This window comes from Telmatherina bonti (genome assembly GCF_933228915.1).
Source record: "Telmatherina bonti genome assembly, chromosome: 18".
Taxonomy (NCBI): domain Eukaryota; kingdom Metazoa; phylum Chordata; class Actinopteri; order Atheriniformes; family Telmatherinidae; genus Telmatherina; species Telmatherina bonti.
Genome location: NC_136616.1, coordinates 23606430 through 23629303, shown reverse-complemented (window position 1 = coordinate 23629303; position 22874 = coordinate 23606430). Strand labels below are relative to the sequence as shown.

The window sequence follows — 22874 nt, the reverse complement described above, 5'->3', positions numbered from 1 at the left end:
TGTGTGTTTATTCAGATGCTTGGCTCTCAAGTGCAAGACTAACTGTACTGGCAGCCAGCTGTGATAGGAAAGTTATGTTATCAGTGTTATTAGCAATTGTATACAATTACTTTTAAGGTCTTACACTTAAAATTGGTGTGAGGAGATGTAGATATGTAAGTGATTGAAAGATAAGCTGGTAAGCAGTCACTGTGAGGTGAAATAAAAGTATTTATTTCTTTAGAATTATATCTGTCGTCAAATTTTTGGCTCAAAATTAAGATTCTCTTAGCAGCTATCAAGCACTCAAAAAAAAAAGAAAATCCAGGGAATTTTTGATTAAGACCTCCTGGAACAGTGATGTACTGCACAACTGAGCAGCTACACTGCCGTAAATCAGGAAAAAGCAACAACAAATTATTTTGGAAAGTCAAAATATTTTTTCATGCACTAAATTTTAGAATTTGTTGCAGTCAACAATGCACTTGTGCTGGAGAGAATGGATTAAGTGAAATACCAGTGAACTGTGGTAAGAAACCTCTCAATGTGTATATGTTGCTGATTTGAGAAAAATCAGCAGCATATCGGCAGCAGGTTTTCTGCATATCAGCAGGTTTTCTTATATGAGAATGATCCTAAACAGACAAAATCCCAAACAAGCTACTTCGCTACATATTAACATGGTCCCCATCATCAAGAAGATGTGGAACCTGACAAGGGGGCCCCAAAATCTCAAAGAATTAGTGTAATTTTCCAAAAATAACGTGTAATAATACCTCAAAGGTGAACACCTCCTATCTGATTTGTATACTTCACAAGCTGTAAAACTTGTTTGGATGCAACTAAATTAAGCATGCAAGGTATCTTAATGTATGTTTTAGACACTGTAAATTATGGAAAGTTAAAAAAAAAAAAGAGCAAACAGGTATCTCATTTAAAAGTTGAAGGGAGGTAATGAATGAAGATTTTTAACAACGGTGCCTAAGCAATTACATGCAACTGAATGTGAAATTTTGATTAAAAGTTCAGTTTAGATTACGGGCCATACTTGAAAGCGCTGATATTTCTGTTTAGATTCTTTTGGAGTGAAGCAGAAGCTAATTAAAAATGCAGCAGAAAAGGTTTAATGATGAAATCAGGCCATCGCCTTTTATCTTTGAAATGTTAACATCAAAGGATTGTAAACAGGGTAACATTTTACAGCATTTGTTGGAAGTGCAAATGTGTTTTCTGTCAAATCTCACAAACAGGTTATGAGTGACAAAAGGCAACGCATACATCTTGGAATATTTAAGAGTAGAAAAGAGAGAGAAAAAAAATCTTTAAAGTTTATCTTCACTTTGCATGTGGCACAGGAAGAAGAGCGGATGCCTGTCGGTGTAGGTGAATGTTGCACTTTCTAGGTTCTTAAATTCACATACTGAGGAGATAGAGGGGGAAAAAGTAAAGCATAGGTTTAAACACTGTATAGACTAAGGAAGAAACTATATTTACCTTTAAATTAGCATTTACAATGACATCTGGTGGAATGGCAACCTGTCCAGGGTGCACCCTGCCTCTCGCCCAACGACTGCTGGGATAGGCTCCAGCTTCCTACATCCCTTAAATGGCTAAGCGGTTAAGAAAATGAATGGATGGATTGATTTTTGATTCCATTTTGAGTGGACTTGTTCACTTGGTGGTTTACCACATTTGTTACTGGGGGATTCCAGTAGAGAGCACATTAGAGAACTTGGTGAGGATGGCTGGATTTGTTGGGATGTAATCATTATAACAAACATGACAACAGAGAAGTTCCATCCATCCATTTTATAAAGGGTTCCGGGGTTAAGCTATCCCAACAAACATAGAGAAGTTAGAATTTGATTTTCAGACAACAGAAAACATATTCCAGCAGCTGTATCATGGATGGTGTGTATGACCTATAAGGTAAGCATGTTGTGTTATGTTTACACATCTTATTGTCGTTTTTCATCACTATCAACTATGTGACCTTACCACATAGGTAAGGTCACATAGGTAAGGTCACATACCTTACCTATGTAAGGCATGCTACTTAGAATAGTGTAAGTAGCATGCCTTACACTATTCTGCTACAGTGTAAGGCATGCTACTTTTAATAATTCACAATAGTTACCAGTTTCTCCCATAAAGTAACAATGTTTAATGAAAACAGCTTTAAAAAATGACAAATTATCAGAAAAGTAATTATTCTGCTATTGTGTTTTATTGTTCAAAGGTCCCTAATATAACTTCATTTTTGTGAAAAAAATTACTATTCAAGGTGATCCTAAACTAAGGAATCAACAGAAATCTAACATAATAAATTACAAACAGAAAAGTCAGCTACGCTAATCTCTGGTGAGGTCGGCCTACTACTTGTGATTCTAACTGCTCTAGACCACCATGGTCATAAGGTACATTTCTCATAACATTCTTGTCTTTTATCTCTGACTTTCTCTTTTAATAATTTGACTTGTCCAGCTTTAAAGAAAGCAGAATTATGGTCCGGTTACTGTGTTGGGCTGAGGAAATTTGCTTTTTCAAGAGGAGCTTTATATATATATATATATATATATATATATATATATATATATATATATATATATATATATATACACAAAGATTCCCTTGAATATTTAAGTTTTTATTCTATTTGTTTGTTCATTTTGAATAAATCTTTGTTTTACTACATTTACATAGTACTGCTGGACCTGACCAGAAAACGTTTAGATGGAACAAGGATAAGAGAACAGAAAAAATGGGAAAATAAACAGAAAACAAGAGGAGACAGAAATACACCACAAACGAAACACTGCAATCCAATCACAGATTCTACGCCATCTGCTGCATTTGTACAACATAAAGGGCATCTCATGGTCCCCCTGCAGGAAGACAAAGTCAGCAACTGTAAGGAGCACCACAGGTAAACAAAGAAAAAAAAAAACAAAAAGAAAAATTCAGCTTAGTATTTCAACTAAAACTTGCCTTTTATCTCTGAAGGAAAAATAATGTCTGCGATTCCAGTTTAAAAACTGTTCTTTTGTTTCTTACATGCTTTGCAGTCACCATTGCTGCACACATCTCTTGGTTCTTTGTGCATGAGGCTTTGTGTTTGTGTATGTGTGTCCGACTGCTAATTCTGCTGTGATAGCTTAAGTTATGATTAATTGAAGAGAAAACTATGTGTTTTTTTTCTCCCAATAAGCCCCCAGTCATTGTAGACAGCTTATGAGTGGACAACTACAGAGTAATGGTATCTGCATCTCCAGCGTTAACTATTCACTGAATCCTGGTTGTGAGTAAGAGAAATAATTTGGGAACAACTTCTGGCTTGAACATACGATGCAGCCCAATCATCAGCCATATATCAGCCATATGATGCAGCTTGCACCCGGTCACAACAGAATATGTGACCGGGATTATATATGAATATGGCAACTCTTCTTCTACTCAAGGTGTATTCTCCAGTTTCAACTATATAACTCCCCCTCCCTTCCACTGTAAAGGCAGCGCAAAACATGTACAACAAATGTAAAAACCATGTTCACTCAAAACTTTCAATCATTCTTGATCTATACTGCTTAGCCCAATTCAGGGTCGCAGGGAAGCTGGAGCCTTTCCCAGCAATCCTCAGATGAGAGGTGGGGTACACCCTGGACAGGTCCCTGGTCCATCACAGGGCCTCACTCAAAACAAAAACGTCTTATTTTACAATAGGAATATGTTGTCAGTAACACGTTATCACCAGATTTGTGGCATTAGATTTATGATGCCATGCAAAAATGACACAAGCAAAAACATAAACTTTAGACATAAATACAAAAAACATAGTGCTTATGTGCCAGTAAAAACAAGTATATGATGTGTGTGTGTGTGTGTGTGTGTGTGTGAGGGAGTAGTGTTACTTTTACTTCTTTCCACTTTACATTTTTAAAACTTCTGTGACACTTGGAGCATTTTCACACCTGTTCTCTCTTTTGTCCCCAGTCATTATGACCAGTTATTTCTTGCACGTTGAATTTCATATTTCCGTTCGGCTTATTAACGGCAGACTAATGATTTAAATAAAGAAAGAAAGAAAACAAAAGAGCGTCGCACTCTATTCTTTTTTTTTTTCGTTGAAAATTAGTGCCAATTATGAGAATCTCAGAGATCTTAGAGAAGAGCTTTTTTGTTTGGGAAAGCAAAGTTTTGCTTTTGTTTTATACTTAACGTGCACCTGCAACATTACGTTTAATTAGAGCACTTAGCATTTCACAGCACTGCTAATATGAAAATGGATGCATGCGTGCAGAAAAATAGCCACCTAAATTGTCTTATAACTGAAAATTAGTGTAAAAATCAATCTAAAATACTTCAGTCTATGAAGTGGTAGCAGGTGGTTGTTTATCAAAAGGAAAGGAGCGTGTGCTTTTTTCTTTCTTGTATTGAAATAAAGTACTAACATAATTAAATTATTTGAACACTGTCACTGCAGCACAGTTGGGTTTATAAGAGTTTTCTTCCTCTTTTTCTATTCAAAACTGAGACGGAAAATGTGTCTTATTCTTAAATTCTTCTCAGCACAGTTGACTACAAAAAGCTCCCTGGCCTCCATTTGGACATGTTTCAACACATTTAGCATGTTGGAAATGAAGCACAGGAGGGACAGAGGCAAGCTGTCGTTGTAAACGTGGGGGTGGGGGCTGAAGGGGATACATGAGGAATGACTTGTGCACAGTGTTATGACTGGCTGGTTGGTTTCATAATCCTGCGAAAACTGCTGAGAGACGAAGACAGAACATCTGCTCGACACATCTGAAGTGCATTCTCCGGCGAAACATAAAATGTGATGACAGTAGAAGTTCCTCATTTGTTGTAGAAGCAGACATCTTTGCCGGCATGACTGCTCAATACATTCTGCAATTCATTTCAGCCAATTCCCATCAAATCGGGAGAAATGAGAAACAAGGTGAAGCAATTATTGTTCTTGCCATGAAATAACCCGTGAACATTTTGCAACATGTCATATGCAATTCTGCATGCATGGCAATATGATACTGTTGCATGCTGAGCAGCCTGTCTCCATGGATTGCCGTTTTGGTCTGAAGTCTTGGCTGCAGCTCAGTTTACAGAGATACTTGCAAAACATTCGTGGGGGTGGCTCAGCTAGAAGGGATGCAAATCGATGCAGGGTTGACACTTTTAGCATTGCAAAAAAAACATCAACTATCAGTGTACAACAGCACAATAAGAAAGCATTAGTTTCCATTCTTGAGTTACGCGGCCGTGTTCAGTTTGAGATGTGATGTACAAAACCAAAGAGCAGCAAATTGCATGCCACTCAGCAACAATCAGAGCCGCAGGATTTTACACACATGAAATCTTTATAACAAAACTGTTACGTCTAAGATGCTACCTTATACATATTCATTACATTTCAGCCCAGTTATGTACTGAAATGAAGACTGAGGTTTTGCAAAATGTATGATCCATCAAAGTGAGAAATAATATTTGTGCATGTTTTCTGAATCTTACACAACTTGAGCTGGTGATGAGTTTATTTTCTGTGTTCTCAAGTTGTCCAGACGTTTGTTTTTTTATTGTAATATTTATTTTGTTTGGCAACATTTACAGGCAGATAGATTGGTTTTGTATGATGAATATTCTGAGAATGAAGCCTTATGTAGACATATATAATCTACTCCTGTGCAATGCCCTTGTCAGAAACAAGTTCTAAAAAAATGGTGAAAAGTTATTTTTCTTTTGTACTTTTTTCAGTGGCAGAAACTGTCCTGCATTGATGGATTCATTCTGGAAATGTGTCAAATTAAAACAAAACAAACAAAAAAAAGACTGAATAAATGTGTTGATGAAATAATCAGTTCACTTAAAAAAAATTCTAATATTGAAAAATGTATTTTATTTTCATTATTTCTAAATGATTTAATAACACTAAAATGATTGTTATTGTAATAATAATAACTTTAAACTGAATATGCAATATGCTGTCTTAAAAACCCTAATAATGTATCAGTCAAATATGGTAGAAGAAATTACTTTTCCTAAAAGGTTTCTTTTAAAATCCTAGTCATACCGATATTGCTCCTGTTTTAAAGAAGAGGAAACTGTTTTGTTCACACAATTTTATCTTTCTTTGTAATTTGCTTACCTTTAAATATTAGTCTAATCCTTCACCCTACAGGTGTCGAGGTATGCACGTCTTCAAAACAACCATGTTGGACCTTTGTGCATTCCTGAAATGCATTTTGACAAAAACGTTCGCAGTGACTATAGAGTCTCTTTCATGAATAACAGTGAGCATTACAAAGCCATTACACACAGTGCTTGAACTCTGGAACCGTATTTTAACAAGCACAATAGAACTAGCATATTATTTCTTTCCCTTCTCGGCTCAGAGTTAACATAATAACTTGATTGATAACTAGTGTAGTGTTGGTAATCTAAAGAATTATGATTTGAGAAAATATGTGGTTTAAAGGTGAAAAAAGAAGACATGAGCTATGGTCATAGTTAGGTTATATTGACACAATCATCCGTGTCCCAGAATACATGTTGGAAATGGTAACCAAGTTATTTCATACAGCCACGCCCGATTCTAAGAAACGGGACTGTTTTGAGTACTTATAACTTAAAAAAATTAGCAAAACACAACTTAATATTTGTTCAATAATTAAAACATGCTAAGTATTTGTTCTCTTTCTCACTCATGTAACTGCACTGTCGCCTTATGCGTGCTCAGGATGGGGCGTTGGATGAAAGTCAAGATTTGATGCAATCTCTTGGTTTTCCTTAACTAGGCTTTTTATTGTGAATTGGCTCGAACTGATGTGCCTGTAAAGTGCCCTGAGATGACATTATTGTGAAGTGGTGCTATAAAACTAAAGCTGAATTGGACTAAACATTTTAATTCTTTCTACTGTGCCAGCGTTGCCTTCATGGATGCCAAATTTTCCATAAAATCCTAACAATGTTAAGTAAATGGATTGTGTGTTACAAACATGTGCTAAAAAAGTATTTGTAATCATGTGAACTGATTAAAATAGCGGTCTGTCCTGACAACTGAATGTCAAACAGACTACAGACAGGTGTCTTATAAATAAAGAAATGGGTATTAACACTTCAAATTTATAGAACGCAACATTTATGGAGTCTCTGTATGACTGTATAGTTAATCAGTTTGGTAATTAACACACACAAAAGAGAAAAAAAAAACAAAACATACAAACGCACATGTACAGACTCACACAGCCGCATGCACATGCAAAGCAGTAGAAATAAAATACTTAGAGTGCTGCAACATGCAACTTAATTTAACCTTAAGACAAATTGAGTGGACTGTGGCTGCAACTCTGTTACAGAAAACACCCCGGTGTCACTAGGGTGACTAGAATTTGGGTTTTTTTAAAAAAAAGAAAACCTGCAGCTTTGAAAACATTGTACTTCATTTGTCAAAGGTTCTCCCGATGATTCATGGTGGCTGACATCAGTAACAGAAAAACCAGAGCAATGGAAATCTATTCAAATGTGGCGAGGCTCAATTTCCCCTTTCACGAGAAAACTGTGGATAATGTGTTGGACCCAGACCAGTAGGGGGTAAAATAGCTTCATCAGTCTTTTCAAGTCAGAGTGAGATGGAGGGAAACAAGTGAAACACCAATGCATAACACTGACATTTTTTAATAGAATTCATTTATAACAAATGGAACTTGTGTCAGCAAAGAACTGATTTTTGTACAGACTTCTTTCGCCACCAATGTAACCTAAGTAAGAAAATAAAAATCACTCCTTTCATTCAGAAAAAAAAAACAAACAAAAAAGTTTACGCTTACAACTAATCAGAGGTAATTGTATGATCTTTTTAACAAGCCATATATTTTTTTTTTTTTTTTTTTTACAATTTCATTATTTAATTTTCAGTCTATGCATCCAGACGAGAGATAGATAGAGAGAGCAGAGAACACAACGTTTATTTCTGTTAATGACACTCCAAGCTTGAATGGCAAAGCCACAAGAACAGATGGTTGGGGGACAGATTTGTCTGAAGTCATCTGCTGGAGTAACCATGGCATCTGCATGGATGCTCTTTTTTGCCACAAACTTTTTTTTTTTTTTTGTCTTTTTCAAGGGTTGATACCTTTTTTTTGTGTTATTTACATACACACAAAGTGACCATTTTCCGGAGAATTGTTTCTATTGATGGGTTCAAGTAATATATTATTGGGTTTAGAATCAATAGGGCAGTGCATAGTACAAAGATAGAGAAAGTGCAAGTCTTCCTACCAGGCCAGCTTTGGCCACTCTGCAATGTTTCACCGTGCATATGAAAAATCTATATAAAAACAGAAAAGATGAGGAAAAAAAAAAATAAACATGTTCTGAGACGTGAACATAATGTTACATTAGCCACCATGAGGTTAAAAAATAGCACTTTTATATGTCAAAATGATGACAAACATCAGAAAATCTTTTACAAAACAAAAACCCATTGCTGCTTAAATTAACAAGGGAAAGAAAGCACCTGGAATGCACATCCACAAAGAGAGAGATGGAGATTCATGATGACTTGTAACTACTTTAAACCTCCTCTTGTTGACTTGAAAATGTAAAAACAGACATGGTGCACTGTTTGGGATTGTTGGGACAACAGAACGGATCAGTTTCTCTCTTCATCTGCTCTCTGTGGTGACACATATGTAGTCAAAAGGCATGAAGAAGAAACCCATCTGTGACGACCTGCGCAATCATGCATCCTTTTACCAAATCTGTTTTTTGGAATCTGAGTTTGCTATGCTAAACTTTTATCAAATGCAACTCCGAGAACAATTAAAAAGCTTGTTAACTTTAAAAGTTAAGCCTGGATCTGGGTTGAGTATTTTGAAGTACCCGCCTCCATCTGAAAATATCACATAGTATTTGTACTGTAGCTGTTTTGACTGCTTTCCGTCGTGGTCAGTGACTTATAAACTGGTTCGTTCCAATTCACTCAGCCACAGTAAGGCCACTGACAATGAAAAGTATGACCCCTAAAATGTTCTTATTTGCATATATAATCTCATCATGTGACAAATGAATACTAGAGGTAAATAAACTATACATTTACATTTACATTAGATGCCTAGATTAATCGAAGGATACATTTATGGTAAATTAAACATTATAAAACCAGGCATAAATATAAGGCACTCTAAATGCAAAATTAAAAACAAAGGAAAAAAAAAAAGTCAGTACCATTGAACGCTTTAAAGAACCACAAGAAAGTGACGTCTTTGTACCTTGCCCTATTGTGTGGAGCTGCAAGTGTTGCTAGAAACTGTGAGAGCTTGAAAAATGCACCAGCGATGCTTTGACTGGCAACTGAGGTTGAGGGGGGCGTGGGAGACAGAGAATAATGTTATGAGCGAAGAATCTATCTACATAAAAGCGTACCTAAAACACACACTTATTGCACAAGAAAATATGCACTGAATCAGAATACAGTTTTGTCCTACTGATGTGCATTCCAGTGAAAAAAATCTCTTAATTTCCCCCAAAATACACAACTCTCAGTCTGAAAGCTTTCATGGACAATCCATGTATCATATACTTTTTACTCATAATTTATATACTTTATCAATATATTTCAATCATATTTATAGTCGATATACATATTTCACATATATTTGACAATATAAACCATATCTTTATATATTTATATATCCCGTCCAATTCATCAGCTTTTCTTTGTAACATGGAAGAACTAAGATAATCTGTAGCAGCAACTTCATACTTTGCTCATCCCTGTTGATTCCACAAAGCCCCAGTTAATCTCATGGGAGTAATTAAGTTACCATGTGTATGAACATGGACAGAAAAGAAGAAGAAAAGAAAAAAAAAAAAATCATGACCAAAAATGAACTCTAAGTTACATTTTGGTATTGTGAATTATTTTCTGTGCAACAAACTGAGGGGCGACGATAAAATACAAAGCAAAGAGACTCTCTGCAAAACAGCACATACGTTAGAACAGTTCTACAGCTTAAAAAAAAAAAAAAAGGACAATTATGTAAGTAAGTTTTTATCACTTTTTTACCAAGTGATAAGTTTGTGTAAAAAAAGGAAATTCACACAGTTTAAAAAAAAGCACATCAGCTGTATAATAAAGAACTATAAAACTAAATCAATAATTTTTATTTATTTCATAGATCATTTGAACTTTACCCTCTCCCCCAAATTTGGATGATGAACACTGTGGCGGGAAAGGAGTGTTTATTATTACTTTAAGTCAGTCCTGCTCTTGTGGATCAAGCATTGTCATCCTTTGCGATGGGTTGTCTGTGTGGACTTGATTGTGGAACAGATTTTGTGTTTTTTTTTTTGTTTTTTTTTTTACAATGTGCATTGAGTTTTTTTCCCCCCACATTTCTGTGTGCTTCCAATGCCTCTCGTAATGGTTCATAATCACTGATGCATTTCTGACGATGTCATTATTGTTCATTTACTTTTTTGTTGTGTTGGTTTCATTTAGTTTTATGAGCCCCAAAATGAATCCTTGAAGCAAAAGAAAAGGTAATTCCATATGATGCTTCAACAGTCAGGATTCCCTCACTTTGTGCCAAGGCAAGGTTTTATCGGGGTTGAGAAATACTTGGTCCTCTGGGAATCATCTTTTTCATTTTTTTTTTTCTGACAGTCATGTCGCACATCCAACACTTAATGAGTTGTTAGCAAAGTTAAGGAGTACTTTCTCAAGCAGGAATTTATGGCTCAGAAGAGAGGCTCACTGGGATTTCGTTTTCCAAAGGGCCCTCTGCTTTTTTTTCTCTCAATACTGGATCTTTTACGTTGCATAGTGATCAAAGCTTCCCAAGTACTCCAAGCCAGCTCTGTAGCAGAATTGGTATTGATCCTAAAAATAGAAAGAGAAGGTATCAGTGCAAACTGGTTGTATATATGTATTTTTGAGCATTGTAGCCTAATCTTAGTGTCAACAGCTTTCCTTTAGCCAAACTGCATTTTCTTTTCCAAACATATACCTATTTTAATTTTAAAAAATGCAGTTTAGCATGATCAGGCCACTGAAAATGATTGATATGACATACTGATTAACCCGTAACTTTTTGCATGTACTTTCCAGTTTGTCACCTATAGAACTGAACCATGAATAAAGAAGAAAGGAACTCCTCACCTCTGTCTGCACCATAGCTGGTCTTTGCGTTCGTAGCATTTTCACTGTCTGAAAGATGTCTACTACACCCTCATATCTCATTCGTTCCAAGACGATGCTGAGAGTGATGAAAACTCCAGTTCTACCAACACCAGCGCTGTGCAGGAGAGATCAACGAGACAACAAGGTTGTTGGAGTGTGATGTTTGTTCTACAGTATTCTACTCTACAGTCATTTAGCAGACGCTTTTCTCCAAAGTGACTTACATCTGAGAGTGAGAACAACACAAGCAAGAAATCCAACAGTAGGGGAACATCATAGATAATTGCTTGCATGAGTGCAATTCTTTTGCTAATGATAGAAGATGAGAGAGATTGCTGCATGCACTATAGGAATCCACACGGCTTTGTAATGTTGGTTGTTACTTACCTACAGTGGACCGAGATGGGGCCATCTTGGCCAAACTGCTCTTTTGTTTTATGTACTTGGCCGATAAAATCAATGAAACCCTCTCCTGATTTTGGCACTCCTTGTTCAGGCCAGTCTGTGAACTGAAACTGCCTTACTGTCCGCGACTGTCCATCCTGAAACAGGAGAAAAGAACAAATGGAATCCACGCTATCGCAACAAATGTCTAGTTTGGATTCAAGCTGCAAAATGCCATTCTTGAAAACGTGAGGTACCGGTGGCATCAGAGAAAATGTTTCATTAAACATGCCAGTCATTTTGCCTTAATGCATTTAACATGAACACTAAAGATGATGATTCCTTTGATGTGCTACCCTTGACAGTGTGTTATGAGTGAGTCGACTTTGAGGGGTGTGTATTTTTTAAGTGATGTTGTACCCCCTTGATAAGGAAAGCAATCCCATTGATGAGACAGTGTAACATGCTCCACAAAGGGAGGGAGTCTGCAGCATTTATCTGTCTAAGCCTTTGATGGAATTAGAAAAAAACTGGCAGCTAAGAACTGCCTGCACCACATTTGTTTTTTGTTTTTTTTTATACACACTGCCATGCGTCATGATTTCCACCAATTTACATGTATGATCCTTTTCCACTGTAGGCCATATTTTGCTACAAACAAACACTTGATAAAAATGCCGAAAAATATGAGCTAATGATGCCTGCATAAACCCGGGGAATTAGTCAGTCCTTAACATTTTTATTCCATTAGTTTCCAGATGAAATCATTTGATGAAAAAACTGCATGACTGAATGTCAGACGTTAAAATAACCTTCTGGTTTCTGCCGTTGGTAATTCTTTTTTCCAGTGACCTTAAGCTGAAAAGCAGTGTGGCTTACAGTTGGCGTTAGAATTTAACTGCTGACCTCTTGGTGATCCAGTCATCATCCACCATGACTCAAGGATGAGTCACAACCCAGACTTGTATTTCGGAGCTGCATTACCACACAACTTGGATTTTTAGAGTTTGTTTCATGAAACGGGGTCTGAAATCTGCTTAAAGTCTGCTTACCCTGGCGTCAGTCACTTTGAACTCTCTCAGGATATACTGAGGCATGTTGTACTCCGCCATAGGGTCCACCACAAAGTACTGGTATCTGGCCGACCTCTCAGCTGGCCAATACTGGTGGCATTTTTCCTGGGGGTATACAGCACAATGAGCTACAACATTCCCTTTATAGATGAGCTTTAAGAAACTAAAGAATTATAAATATTGTTTTTACACATGAAGCTGCAAAGTCAAAGTCACAACACCACCCCTACCCTGCCCATTTCTCTAAGCTTGGTGAGCATGACGACAATAGTGGAGTTGTGCTCCCAGAGCATTCTCCAGAAGTCCTCTGTGGTCTCTGCCAGTGGTCCCTGTGTTGCAATGTAAGCTTTCTGTTGCCTAAATGAAACAAATAAGATACACGGTGTGATGCTATCAACATTGAAAAAGATCTTTCAATTTTGGCACATTTTTCTGAAACGTTAGTGTACTTTGGCTACATACGAACTTACCTGTACCCATCAATGAAACTGGCATTGATGTAGTCGGAGCCCTCAACTCCTCGAATGGGCTGAAGACACACTCGTGTAGACTCGTATGGCATTATGTTAACAAGGCGGTTCTTAAACTTGTTGCAGGGGAGATTGGCACTGATGAATCGTGACGTATGGGCTTTAGTGTTAGCTAAACGCTGTGTAGTTAAAACAACAGAAGACTTGTATTAGCATAGTGCTTCCAGGTAGCATAAATAGTACCTTTTAACATTAAAAGTATATTGCAGAAACTTCAGATCTAAAAAACCTTGAACAATTGTATGACATGCAAGTGGGGAGTATAATGAGTTTGACAAGGCTGATTCTGGTGAAAAGTATGGGTCATGCATTAAAGTGATAATTATCCCAGATTCTCCTTTTCTTCAAAACAAAACAAAAACAATATTCTATGATTAGAAAAAGACTGGGAAAAAGAGCACACATGCAAGCCTTAACTGGACAGAAGTGAAATAATCGAACAGCAGATGGAAAGTAGCAACACGACAAACAGCAAACTGCTGGATAAGGTTGGGTCGGCCTTTCATTGTAAATCCAGAGTTTATTGCTCAAGTAGCTCTGGAAACTGTTCTGCGGTGGGGGAAACCTGTTTTTGGCATTTTCATGTAAACTAAAACCCCTGTTACTCAGGGGGTGGGAGAGTGTGGAAGGGGAAACCTAAAAACTGTGAATTTATCATATGTTAGGTTACACAAGTAAGCAAACTAAATGAAGTAGAGGAAACCACAGGCCCCATGCTGTCTGGTCAGCCTAACGGTAACTGGTTTGAGGTATAACACTGAAGTCTGAATGTGACTTATGGCAAAGGATGCCAGAAAATCCTATATATGGAAAGACGTGGGAATAAAACTTTGCTAGGTGTGATTTGATATTCAGAATAGGCAAGTAAGTCTGTACCTTGAACTCAAGTTCCATGCCAGTGACATTCTCGCCACCCTCTATCTGGGTCAGTTTCTGGATGTAGGCGTATAGGTTTCTGGCGGGCACTTCGGTGGTGCCGCAGTTGACAGCCTCCTGGAGCGCGTCATGTATGAAGACATACTGGTCCTCTGTCTGCACCATGTAGTTGCGTTGGGCACGCATTAGTGTTACATGCCCGTAGATATCTACAGTCTTCTCATGCTTGATACGTTCGAGCATGGCGTCAATCACGATGAAGCAGCCTGTGCGTCCCACCCCAGCACTATAACCACAGATGAAACAAAGAAGCACAAAGTTTTATTGAAAAACTCGTGAAATACACAGTCAAATATTTACAGTCTGTGCCGCTCACGAGCTTCACTGTATCGTAGCAGCAAACGCACACAATGCATCCGACTGCTTGGAGAAAATTCATGAGGACAAAAGTTGAACACTACAAAGTTTGTCACTGCAAAATGAGCCATTTGACTTGCAGCATAATTGAGTGTGAAGTGGCACTGTACCAAAGAAGGCTTAGCTCTCAGCTTTTAGCAGGCTTAAAACTAGCTTCGCAATCTAGTTTTTTTCCGCCTCTAGACCTCACCTGTGCTCTCCACCTGATCAGAACTAATCACTTATGCAACAGCAACATTTAACCTTTATCTCATGGTTCTGAAAAGTGCCACTACAGAAAATGTGATACACAGCTGCAAATTGGAGAGAAACATCTTTTTTTTTTTCCACGGCCTTGTTAATGGGCTGGGCAACTTCGGAGAAGTACACCTGACTACAATTAAGGCCATTAGATTAGCACAGTGCACCTAAATGGCATAAGAGCTTATTAAGAGGCACTGAAAGGATGGTCTCTTCTGCAAGATTTGCACTGGCATATTTTTTCATTAATGTGTGAAATGTAAAAGTGACGAAAAAAAAAAAAAATAAAAAAAAAAAAAATATATATATATATATATATATATATATATATATATATATAGATAGAAGAACAAAACATATCACTCTGGCAAACGGGGGGGGGGGGGGGGGATGTTTTACTGTTTCACTTTGACCTCTCCTTGCAAGTCAGATTGAGACGTGCTGTATGAATGCAGCTCGTTCCGCAGACTGCTGACAATTTAGAAATGCTCACCCCTGCACATTACATGTTTTAATAGTGCATGGCTCAGCACAGAAGATGCTTTCTGATGACAATTTATTTACTGTAGGGCAACAGGGTTGTGTTAAATCTTGTTCATTAACTGTCCTCCTATGTCCCACAAAGCTTGGCACTGACAAGATGCATCCTTGTGCTTGACACTTTAAAGTAAATAGGTTATTCAATTCATTAGGCTGGCATGCCTACGAGGTGTGAGCGGTGCTTTTTGTGCCTCCTACTCCTCCTTCTGAAGAAGCATTTGTTTTTCATTTGCTTCGAGGTGCTTCGAGGAACATAGTAAGGGTTGAGAAGGGAAACTCAAGAGGCAATGAAGTTCTCCCCAAGGGCCAAGTCTGGTTAATGTGCCATGCTGCACTGGAACTGTGCAGCTGCAAGTGGAATAAAGACACGTAGGGGAGTCATTGGCTTTAGCAAATGATTTGATGATCACCTTGAAAATGGTTTACACTGGCTGTGTGGGACCTTCTTTCATTTTTTTCTTCCTCTTTTAGGGTGAATTAAAAGTGCACAAGTGAAGGGGGGAATTGGGGTACAAAGAAATGTGAAAGTGTCCCTAGGATATTTAAGGAATGAATCACTCCCAGGTCTGAAAGCACTTCAGACTTTGTGGATACAGAAACTTGAGATTTCCTCCTTTACCCAGCTGTTTTCAATCGGAAAACATTTTACAGTGCAGACCTGAAAGTAGGAGAGTGATGACCTGCAAGAGAGTAAGTGACGGAGTGACAGCACATAGATAAAGAGCGAGAGAGAGAGAGAGAGAGAGAGAGAGACAAAGGAAGATGGGGGATGTGGAAGGGAGGTGAGGCAGAATTGTGCTATGCATCTTGAGAAACTGGCACTTATCTTTGTGTTGAGCAGTTCTCGAATTAGCTTTGTGAGGAAGAAGCTGCAGGGTGGTTCTTTTTTTTTTGGCCTAAATGTTGGACAAGGAAATGCTAGGAACATGTGTAATGTCCCTTTATTGACAAATGATGCTGGTGTGTGCATGTGGGGGGTGAGATGGTGCAGAAAGCTGTCAGAGCATTTGGCAGTTGAAGGAGAGCTGGCGGACTGACTACACTAATGACCTGACACTGCCTTTTCAGCCAGTCAAAACCAGCTGCTTGGGACGTCGACACACACTAAGTGTCAGGCTAATATGCTTTGCAAGAGTTTAGGGAATAAGGGATGGGAAAGAAAAATCAGTGTAAAACACAGCTGCTGTGAGTCCAGTGCAGATAAAGGAAGAACGGCAGTGAAAGCGGTCACATATTTAATGTTATAAAATCTCTAGCCTGTCACCATTTTGCAACTCTGCCTATAAAACAAATCATACATGCACTAACTCACCAGGATGACTGGGTGTGTTATTAATGCTGTGAATAATTCTAGTATGTGGCATCTATGGAGAATTTGCAAATGCAGAATTCAAATAAAAAAAAAAAAAAGTATTTGCTAATCTTCAGATATGTAATCTTTAAAGTTTTTTTTTTTTTTCAAGGATTACCCATAACCCACTGGAGGCAATTATTATTATTTTTTTTATTTTCAATTCAACAGGCAAAAAAAGCAGTATGACTATCCCCCCTTTATGAAACCGTGCCGTGGTGAAAGGGAGAGGAATTCATGTAGCAGTGCTGAGTAGTCATGAATTTGCCTAACTGCACAGGATATTGCGACTGTTATTTGGCCCCTTGGAGGTGGTCGCAACTCAGTACAGCTTAATGGAAAAGAAGCAACCATATTTAATCTTGTCCTCTGGGGAAATGTTCTCCCATGTTACTAAACCTGCCAATGAGACTGGAATTTTATGGTGTATTAGGTCTGTGATTGTAAGGAGCCCACTATTGACGAATTGGAACCAGATTTACTGTGGAGAAAAAAGCGCTGCTTTTCTGACCAGGACAAACTGAAAACTGGTAATCTTATAAAGCCTTAGTTACATACACAATGCCTACTTTTATTTATTTACTTAGAATTTCTTATATGCAGCTGTGTGCAGCCAGGTGAGGTTTATTGTACTTGCATCTTTTCAAAGCCGCAAAGTCTGTAAATCAGACTAAAATGTCATCAGCATCACCTGCCGGTGCAAGGCTACATTTACTCCATATGGTTTGCTATAATAGACTTCATTAGCAGTTTCTTTTTGCACCAACAATCAGTCCATAAAAGCTTCCCAAAGCGAACCTACAGCATAACATAATTCAATATTCTGCAAACCAGATTGTGCATTGAAGAAAGTGTTTTACTAATGCCCCCTCCCAAAAGAAAAAAAAATCTGTCCATGATTTCGCAGGTTCTTACAACAGATGCAGTTGGGAGGGTTATTGCCGAGCTGAAAGCTGAAATGCTTTACACTTGTGTGCTCTATCAAAGGTTATCCTTTTGGGTGGCTGAGAGAGGCCGGTGCTCTCTAAAGTATTCAATCTTGTCCTTTTGAACTCCTGTGGGACTTCACAGTGTCTGCAAAGCTCTTCAGCTAAAAGAGCTAACAGACAAGGACTTAACTTTGAGTGAAACAACAGGAAAAAAATGGAAACACACCGGTCCTGAAACAGGATTTAATACATGTAGGGTAGTGGAAAACACCTGAATGTCTCTGGATGATGAGGAATGCATTAATTAACCCACACCATTAACCCATCAATGATTGATCAACAATTTAGCATTTTATGATTTTTTTTGTCTTTTTTTTCCCTGTTTGGTTTTGGTGGATGTCGTATCGATTTGATATCTCTTATTTTACAGTGTAAAAAAAATAAAATAAAATAAAAAAAATTGTATGAATTAAAAAGTGAGAAGTGAAGTATCATATATTACAAAAATGGCAGATACTGGTGTAAATTAACATCTCTAAAGTAGTTTAATCATGAGATAGCAACCATGTACAGCTTATTTTTTAAAAGTTTTAGAAATTTACTCGTATGGCTTGGAAAAGCGATTGTCGTGGCTTTTATTATCTCAATTCTATTCGCTGCTCTAAATGTGCATGCACAGCTTTAGCAACAGAAAATTCTGCCCTGACTTCTACAGCACCAAATATTTGTGTCTTCACAGCTTCACACCAATACATAGCTTTTGTGCTATTGTGCAAGTATGTAAAAATAATGCTCGCTCTACTTAAAATGGTGGTGAAACACGAAATTAGGAAATGCCTGTTCAAGGATTTGTAGCATGACATGACGGTATCTGATGGAAAGCCAGAGGAATTCAAAAGCCCCAATCTGCTTTGTGACATTAATTCCTGCATTTTTCTTCATGGTTCAACTTTTTTTCCCCCCTTTTTCTCTGTTTGAAGAGATTCGCCAACTAGCACTAATTAACTTCATTCAGCATGCGGTAATTCGGCGTTTTCCGTAATCCCCCTTCTCTTTTTGTGACTTTCTGACAAAACTTTGTATATGTAATGCTGCTCTTCTTTAAACTTCTTCTCTTCCCTTTTCTGTGCAGGGCTTCTGATGACTCTCTGAGTTAAGATGAGCCAGAACAGAAGTCTCTGTTATGTATTTGTGCTCTCAGCTGGGAGCCTGGCAGCTTATGTAGCTGTGGAATCAGACGCTGCTCTGAAAGTTATTTATTTTTGGGTGTATTGGTTTGAGATATAAGCAAAGGACTTGTGATTTGGTGATGTGAGATATGTTAGGGGTGGAACACAGAATATGACAGGTCAGTGTGTAACTGTGTGGGAGGACATTTTTAAGTTTTTTTTAGAAAAAAATAAAATGGCACTAGTACTTTTTTGTGCAATGATGTGGAAATTACTGGGTTTTTGTAAGTGGCCACTGTGTAAGCCAGTGGGCTGACTTGTTGGGACAACAGACGGCTGAAGTATGTTTTCCTTTTAGAGATATTGTCAGTAAATACTCGACTATGAACGTCTAAGTGACCGAGGATAAGTCATTTTTGCAGTATGTATTCATATATTCATTACAGCAAATGGAGAGGGAAAAAATCCATTTCATGCTTCAAGATGTTTTCGCAAAATCCTGTTGTTTCTTACCTGCAGTGCACCACCATGGGCCCCGCATCTGGAGGATTGCAAGCTTTCACCCGTCTCAGAAAGGCCAGAAACGGAGTTGGGTGCTCTGGTACCCCATGGTCTGGCCAGGCAGTGAACTGGAATTGCCTTACCTCTCTCTTCTCACTCGAGCCATTCTGAATGTGGAGAAGTGGGAAAATTAGTGACAGACGCATTTTGCGTCAGCCACCTGACATTTGAGGCAGTCCTGGAGAAACCATCATATATGGCTAAATACTTACTTTAAAAAGTGCAAATGTCCTGACACAGTAGGTGGCCAACTCTACTGTGTCTAGCAGTGTTACTTGGATGAGCCCGTACGTCTCAGTTCCTCTCGTGGGCCAGTATTGATCACATTTAACCTGCAATGAAGAAAAATGTCAAGTTACACCACATCTGAGCGAGCATTTAAATGCTGTCTGCGCCATAGTTAGAGTGAAACAAAGTGGAAAACGATGCATGTCTGCAGTGTATTTGCTGTTTGTACGCTAAGCATGAACGCTGCACTCCACCAAGTCAAATAACGGCAAAATGGATGTTGAAATCCTCCTTATTCCTGCTGACTGAGTTTAATTTTCTAATCAATGAAATGGCCTGGAATATTTGTATACAGCTAACAGTGCTATTAATTGTCTTGACATACTCTATAATTACAAATGTAAGCACAACGTCCAGTCATATAATCGTATCAGCTTTACTGCTACTTGAATCTACTGCTATTTTCCACTAAACAGCCTATAAAACACTTTACAATTGCAGTATTACTGCTCAACTGAAAAAAAAAAAAATGCTTGGAGAGGAAATAACTAGGATGGTGCATGATTGTTTTACTTCAAATAATGTGATTTTTAAAGTATATTCTCCATGTAATTTGCATACTCAACATTTCCTGTTGCATTATTCTTTATTGAGCTTTAAAACAAGGAAATAAATAAGTATGAAGATTTTAGTCTGGTGTGCAAATAGTGTCTCATCCACTGATATCAGTTTCTTAGCAGCTGTCATAGCATTTTAATAAAAAGGCAGTGGAGTGTGTGTCACACCAGGACTAATGAAATCACTCATTATAGTGTTTACTTGCAAATAGTTGAGCTTCAGATATGCAAAACATACAAAGGCAGCATGCAGGCTTCTCAGCACTGATTAATATGAAAGTCACAATCTGTCAGCAGGAGCAAAAGCACATTATGAACTCCAAATGTCAGTGTAATAGTGTGAAATAATCAGGGGAAATGGCCACGAATCAGACTAACATCCCACAGTATCCACTCAGTAAATCAGACGCCTGGTGACACGGATCTCATTTACCTATCAAATCATGACAAAGAAGTTTATTTGCTTTGCAGATTATGTGGAAACTGAGTGAAACCTGCTCTTTAGATGGAGTCGGCACTTCAGTTATTGAAAAGACACGCTCTCGAAAAACCCATGCGAGTGTGAAGGTCAGTACACTATCCGTAACAGCTTTCAGTCTATGAGTAAACCTCTGCATGTGCAGTAAGACACTGTGGAATCTTTTAAAGAAACAGACTTTTGATCATGTTAACCTTTAAGGACTTGTAAGTCCTCCTTGAGTACTGCTGGGGAGAGTGGCTTAAGAGTCTGTTTCTTTATTGCTGATTGTAATCCTGAGTCTTCAGCAACAGATGGCTGGTAAAATAAGTCAAGTTGCTAATTAGTTCAAACAATTGAGCAGTCGAAGACAGGTTAGTTGATGGAATGGAGCTTGGCCGCTTGAGAGGATTATGTCAGATAAAAAAAATAGGTCTATACTAAACAGTCTGTGTTGGAATTACACATGGTCAACATAGAAAGGAAAATGAGTGTGAAAAGTGAGGAAAAGGTGGACTCTTACCCTGGATCTCTCCTCCAGTTTGGTCATCATGACGATGACAGCACTCCTCTGCTCCCAGATCATCCTCCAGAACTCTCCAAATGTCTCTGGCAGAGCTCCTTGAGTGGCAATATAGGCGTTCTGCTTGCGGTAGCCATCTATGTAGTTTGCATTAATATAGTCACTACCGGGGATACCTGGAAAGAGAAAAGTATGATTAAAATTTTGGAGGTGAAAAAGTGTTTTACTCTCCAATGTGTCAATTCAGATTTTACTGTGCAGAAATTCAGCAATACATTCATTGTGCCTTTCTCGAGTTTATAATTTTTTTCCCCCCAGTTCGCGATAATGTCAGATTCTTGTCAGAGTGCCAAGATAACTCCATGTTTCATTCGCCATTGTGTTTCCTAAAAAGATGGTTGTAAAACCAATGTTTCTGGAAGAAATATAGCAAAATCAGTCACTTTTGAAAGCAATGTTAGAGTCCCAAAGGGATTTGTATTTCCTATCAACAACACATTTAAATCAACAGTTCCCCCCCCCCCCCCCACACACACTCCCTCATTCCATATCTGCAACCAACACACAGATAAAGCCTGGTCTCACATAGAGGAAAAACAAACCAACAAGAAACTAGGAAAACAATTTTCCCCCAGCTCTCCTCACTCCCTCTTTCCTTTGCTTATATTAAATGAAAGGCACAGCAGCCTTTTCGAATCCAGGCGAAAGAGACAGAGCTGACAGCTAGTCAATGCTTTAGGACTGGCAGTTTAGGGGCTCCGTGCACACATGGTCGACCAAGATAAGTCTCATCTGCATGGGCGCCACGTTTCCCTCACTCTGACTGCTTCTTCTCCCCCCCTTCTCTCCCTCAGACTCTCTTTTACTCCCAGGTAACTTATTCAACAGAAAAAAGGAAGGAAAATGTAATATGAACACATTAAAAGAACCCACCCACATTATCCCCCACCCCCTCACATTCTGCTGTTGAAGTTGTCCACACAACCGAGCAGCTGTGCATTTCTGTGATGGACAAGGGATAAGTACAATTAAGCAGAGTGTGTTTTCGGTTTGAAAAGAAAAAAAAAACAAAAAAGAGACATGACTATGGTTTAATGAGAATGAGACAAGTTGTTAAATGCACATTTGCAAAATGGTTTTCTTTTATTCCTTCCGTCACTCAGGATTTGGACAAATTCTTCCATTTTCTAAGTCAATATGATTATTAAGAAATAAACATAGCTATTTTTTTTTTTAACCAGGGTTGTTTTGGCATCCAGTCCTCAGCAGAAGAAGGCAAAGGGAACTCAGAGGAGATTTTGAGAGCTTCTGGGATGTAAACCAGTTAGGATGATTTGCAGATTTTTGTTGAATTTAAGCATTTCTTAATAAATGTTCTTAAAAAAAAAAGCCAATTTATTGATAAGCGCAACTTCCTTACTTAACATATACATATTTATGCAAAACAAAAATGCCTTCGATATCATGCAACTATCAACTTTCAAGTTGGTATGCCAAAAACTGAAATTATAGACCATAATTTAGTTAAATTAAAGTTTTTGGGATTCATTTATAAAAAAAAAGGAAATCAAGTAAATTCAGTGATGTCATTGGATTCAAGTCGATTAATGTACTCAAGCATCAAGGTGCCTGTTTGCCCAAGATTCTTGTGATGAAAACTCTGATGTCAACTCTTAAATCCCTTTTTCTTCAAAGAACTCAAAGTAAACAATGGACACACTGCTTACCAAAAGGCTTTGTTCAAGCTTTAGAAGGAAAAGAGGGTGTCCCTCATGTCCCTCTGGCAGAGAACTACTCAATTCAACTGCA

The 22874-nt window shown here is 38.0% G+C and overlaps 1 protein-coding gene across 4 annotated transcripts in view; it reads right to left on the bottom strand.

Moving 5' to 3' along the window:
* Window positions 1–7646: 7646 nt before the first annotated feature.
* The window catches only part of LOC306769091 (receptor-type tyrosine-protein phosphatase delta), a 128501-nt gene continuing 113273 nt past the window's right edge, over window positions 7647–22874 (bottom strand). For all 4 annotated transcript variants that reach the window (XM_079257606.1, XM_079257607.1, XM_079257609.1 and 1 more), the window contains 10 exons: window positions 21066–21241; window positions 19453–19572; window positions 19193–19347; window positions 14034–14319; window positions 13098–13276; window positions 12858–12984; window positions 12607–12732; window positions 11558–11712; window positions 11150–11285; window positions 7647–10870 (listed from right to left, as the gene is read on the bottom strand). In XM_079257606.1, the coding sequence (XP_079113732.1) occupies window positions 10802–10870; window positions 11150–11285; window positions 11558–11712; window positions 12607–12732; window positions 12858–12984; window positions 13098–13276; window positions 14034–14319; window positions 19193–19347; window positions 19453–19572; window positions 21066–21241 (1529 nt within the window). In that variant the 3' untranslated portion in view covers window positions 7647–10801. The remainder of the gene's footprint in view (window positions 10871–11149; window positions 11286–11557; window positions 11713–12606; window positions 12733–12857; window positions 12985–13097; window positions 13277–14033; window positions 14320–19192; window positions 19348–19452; window positions 19573–21065; window positions 21242–22874) is intronic.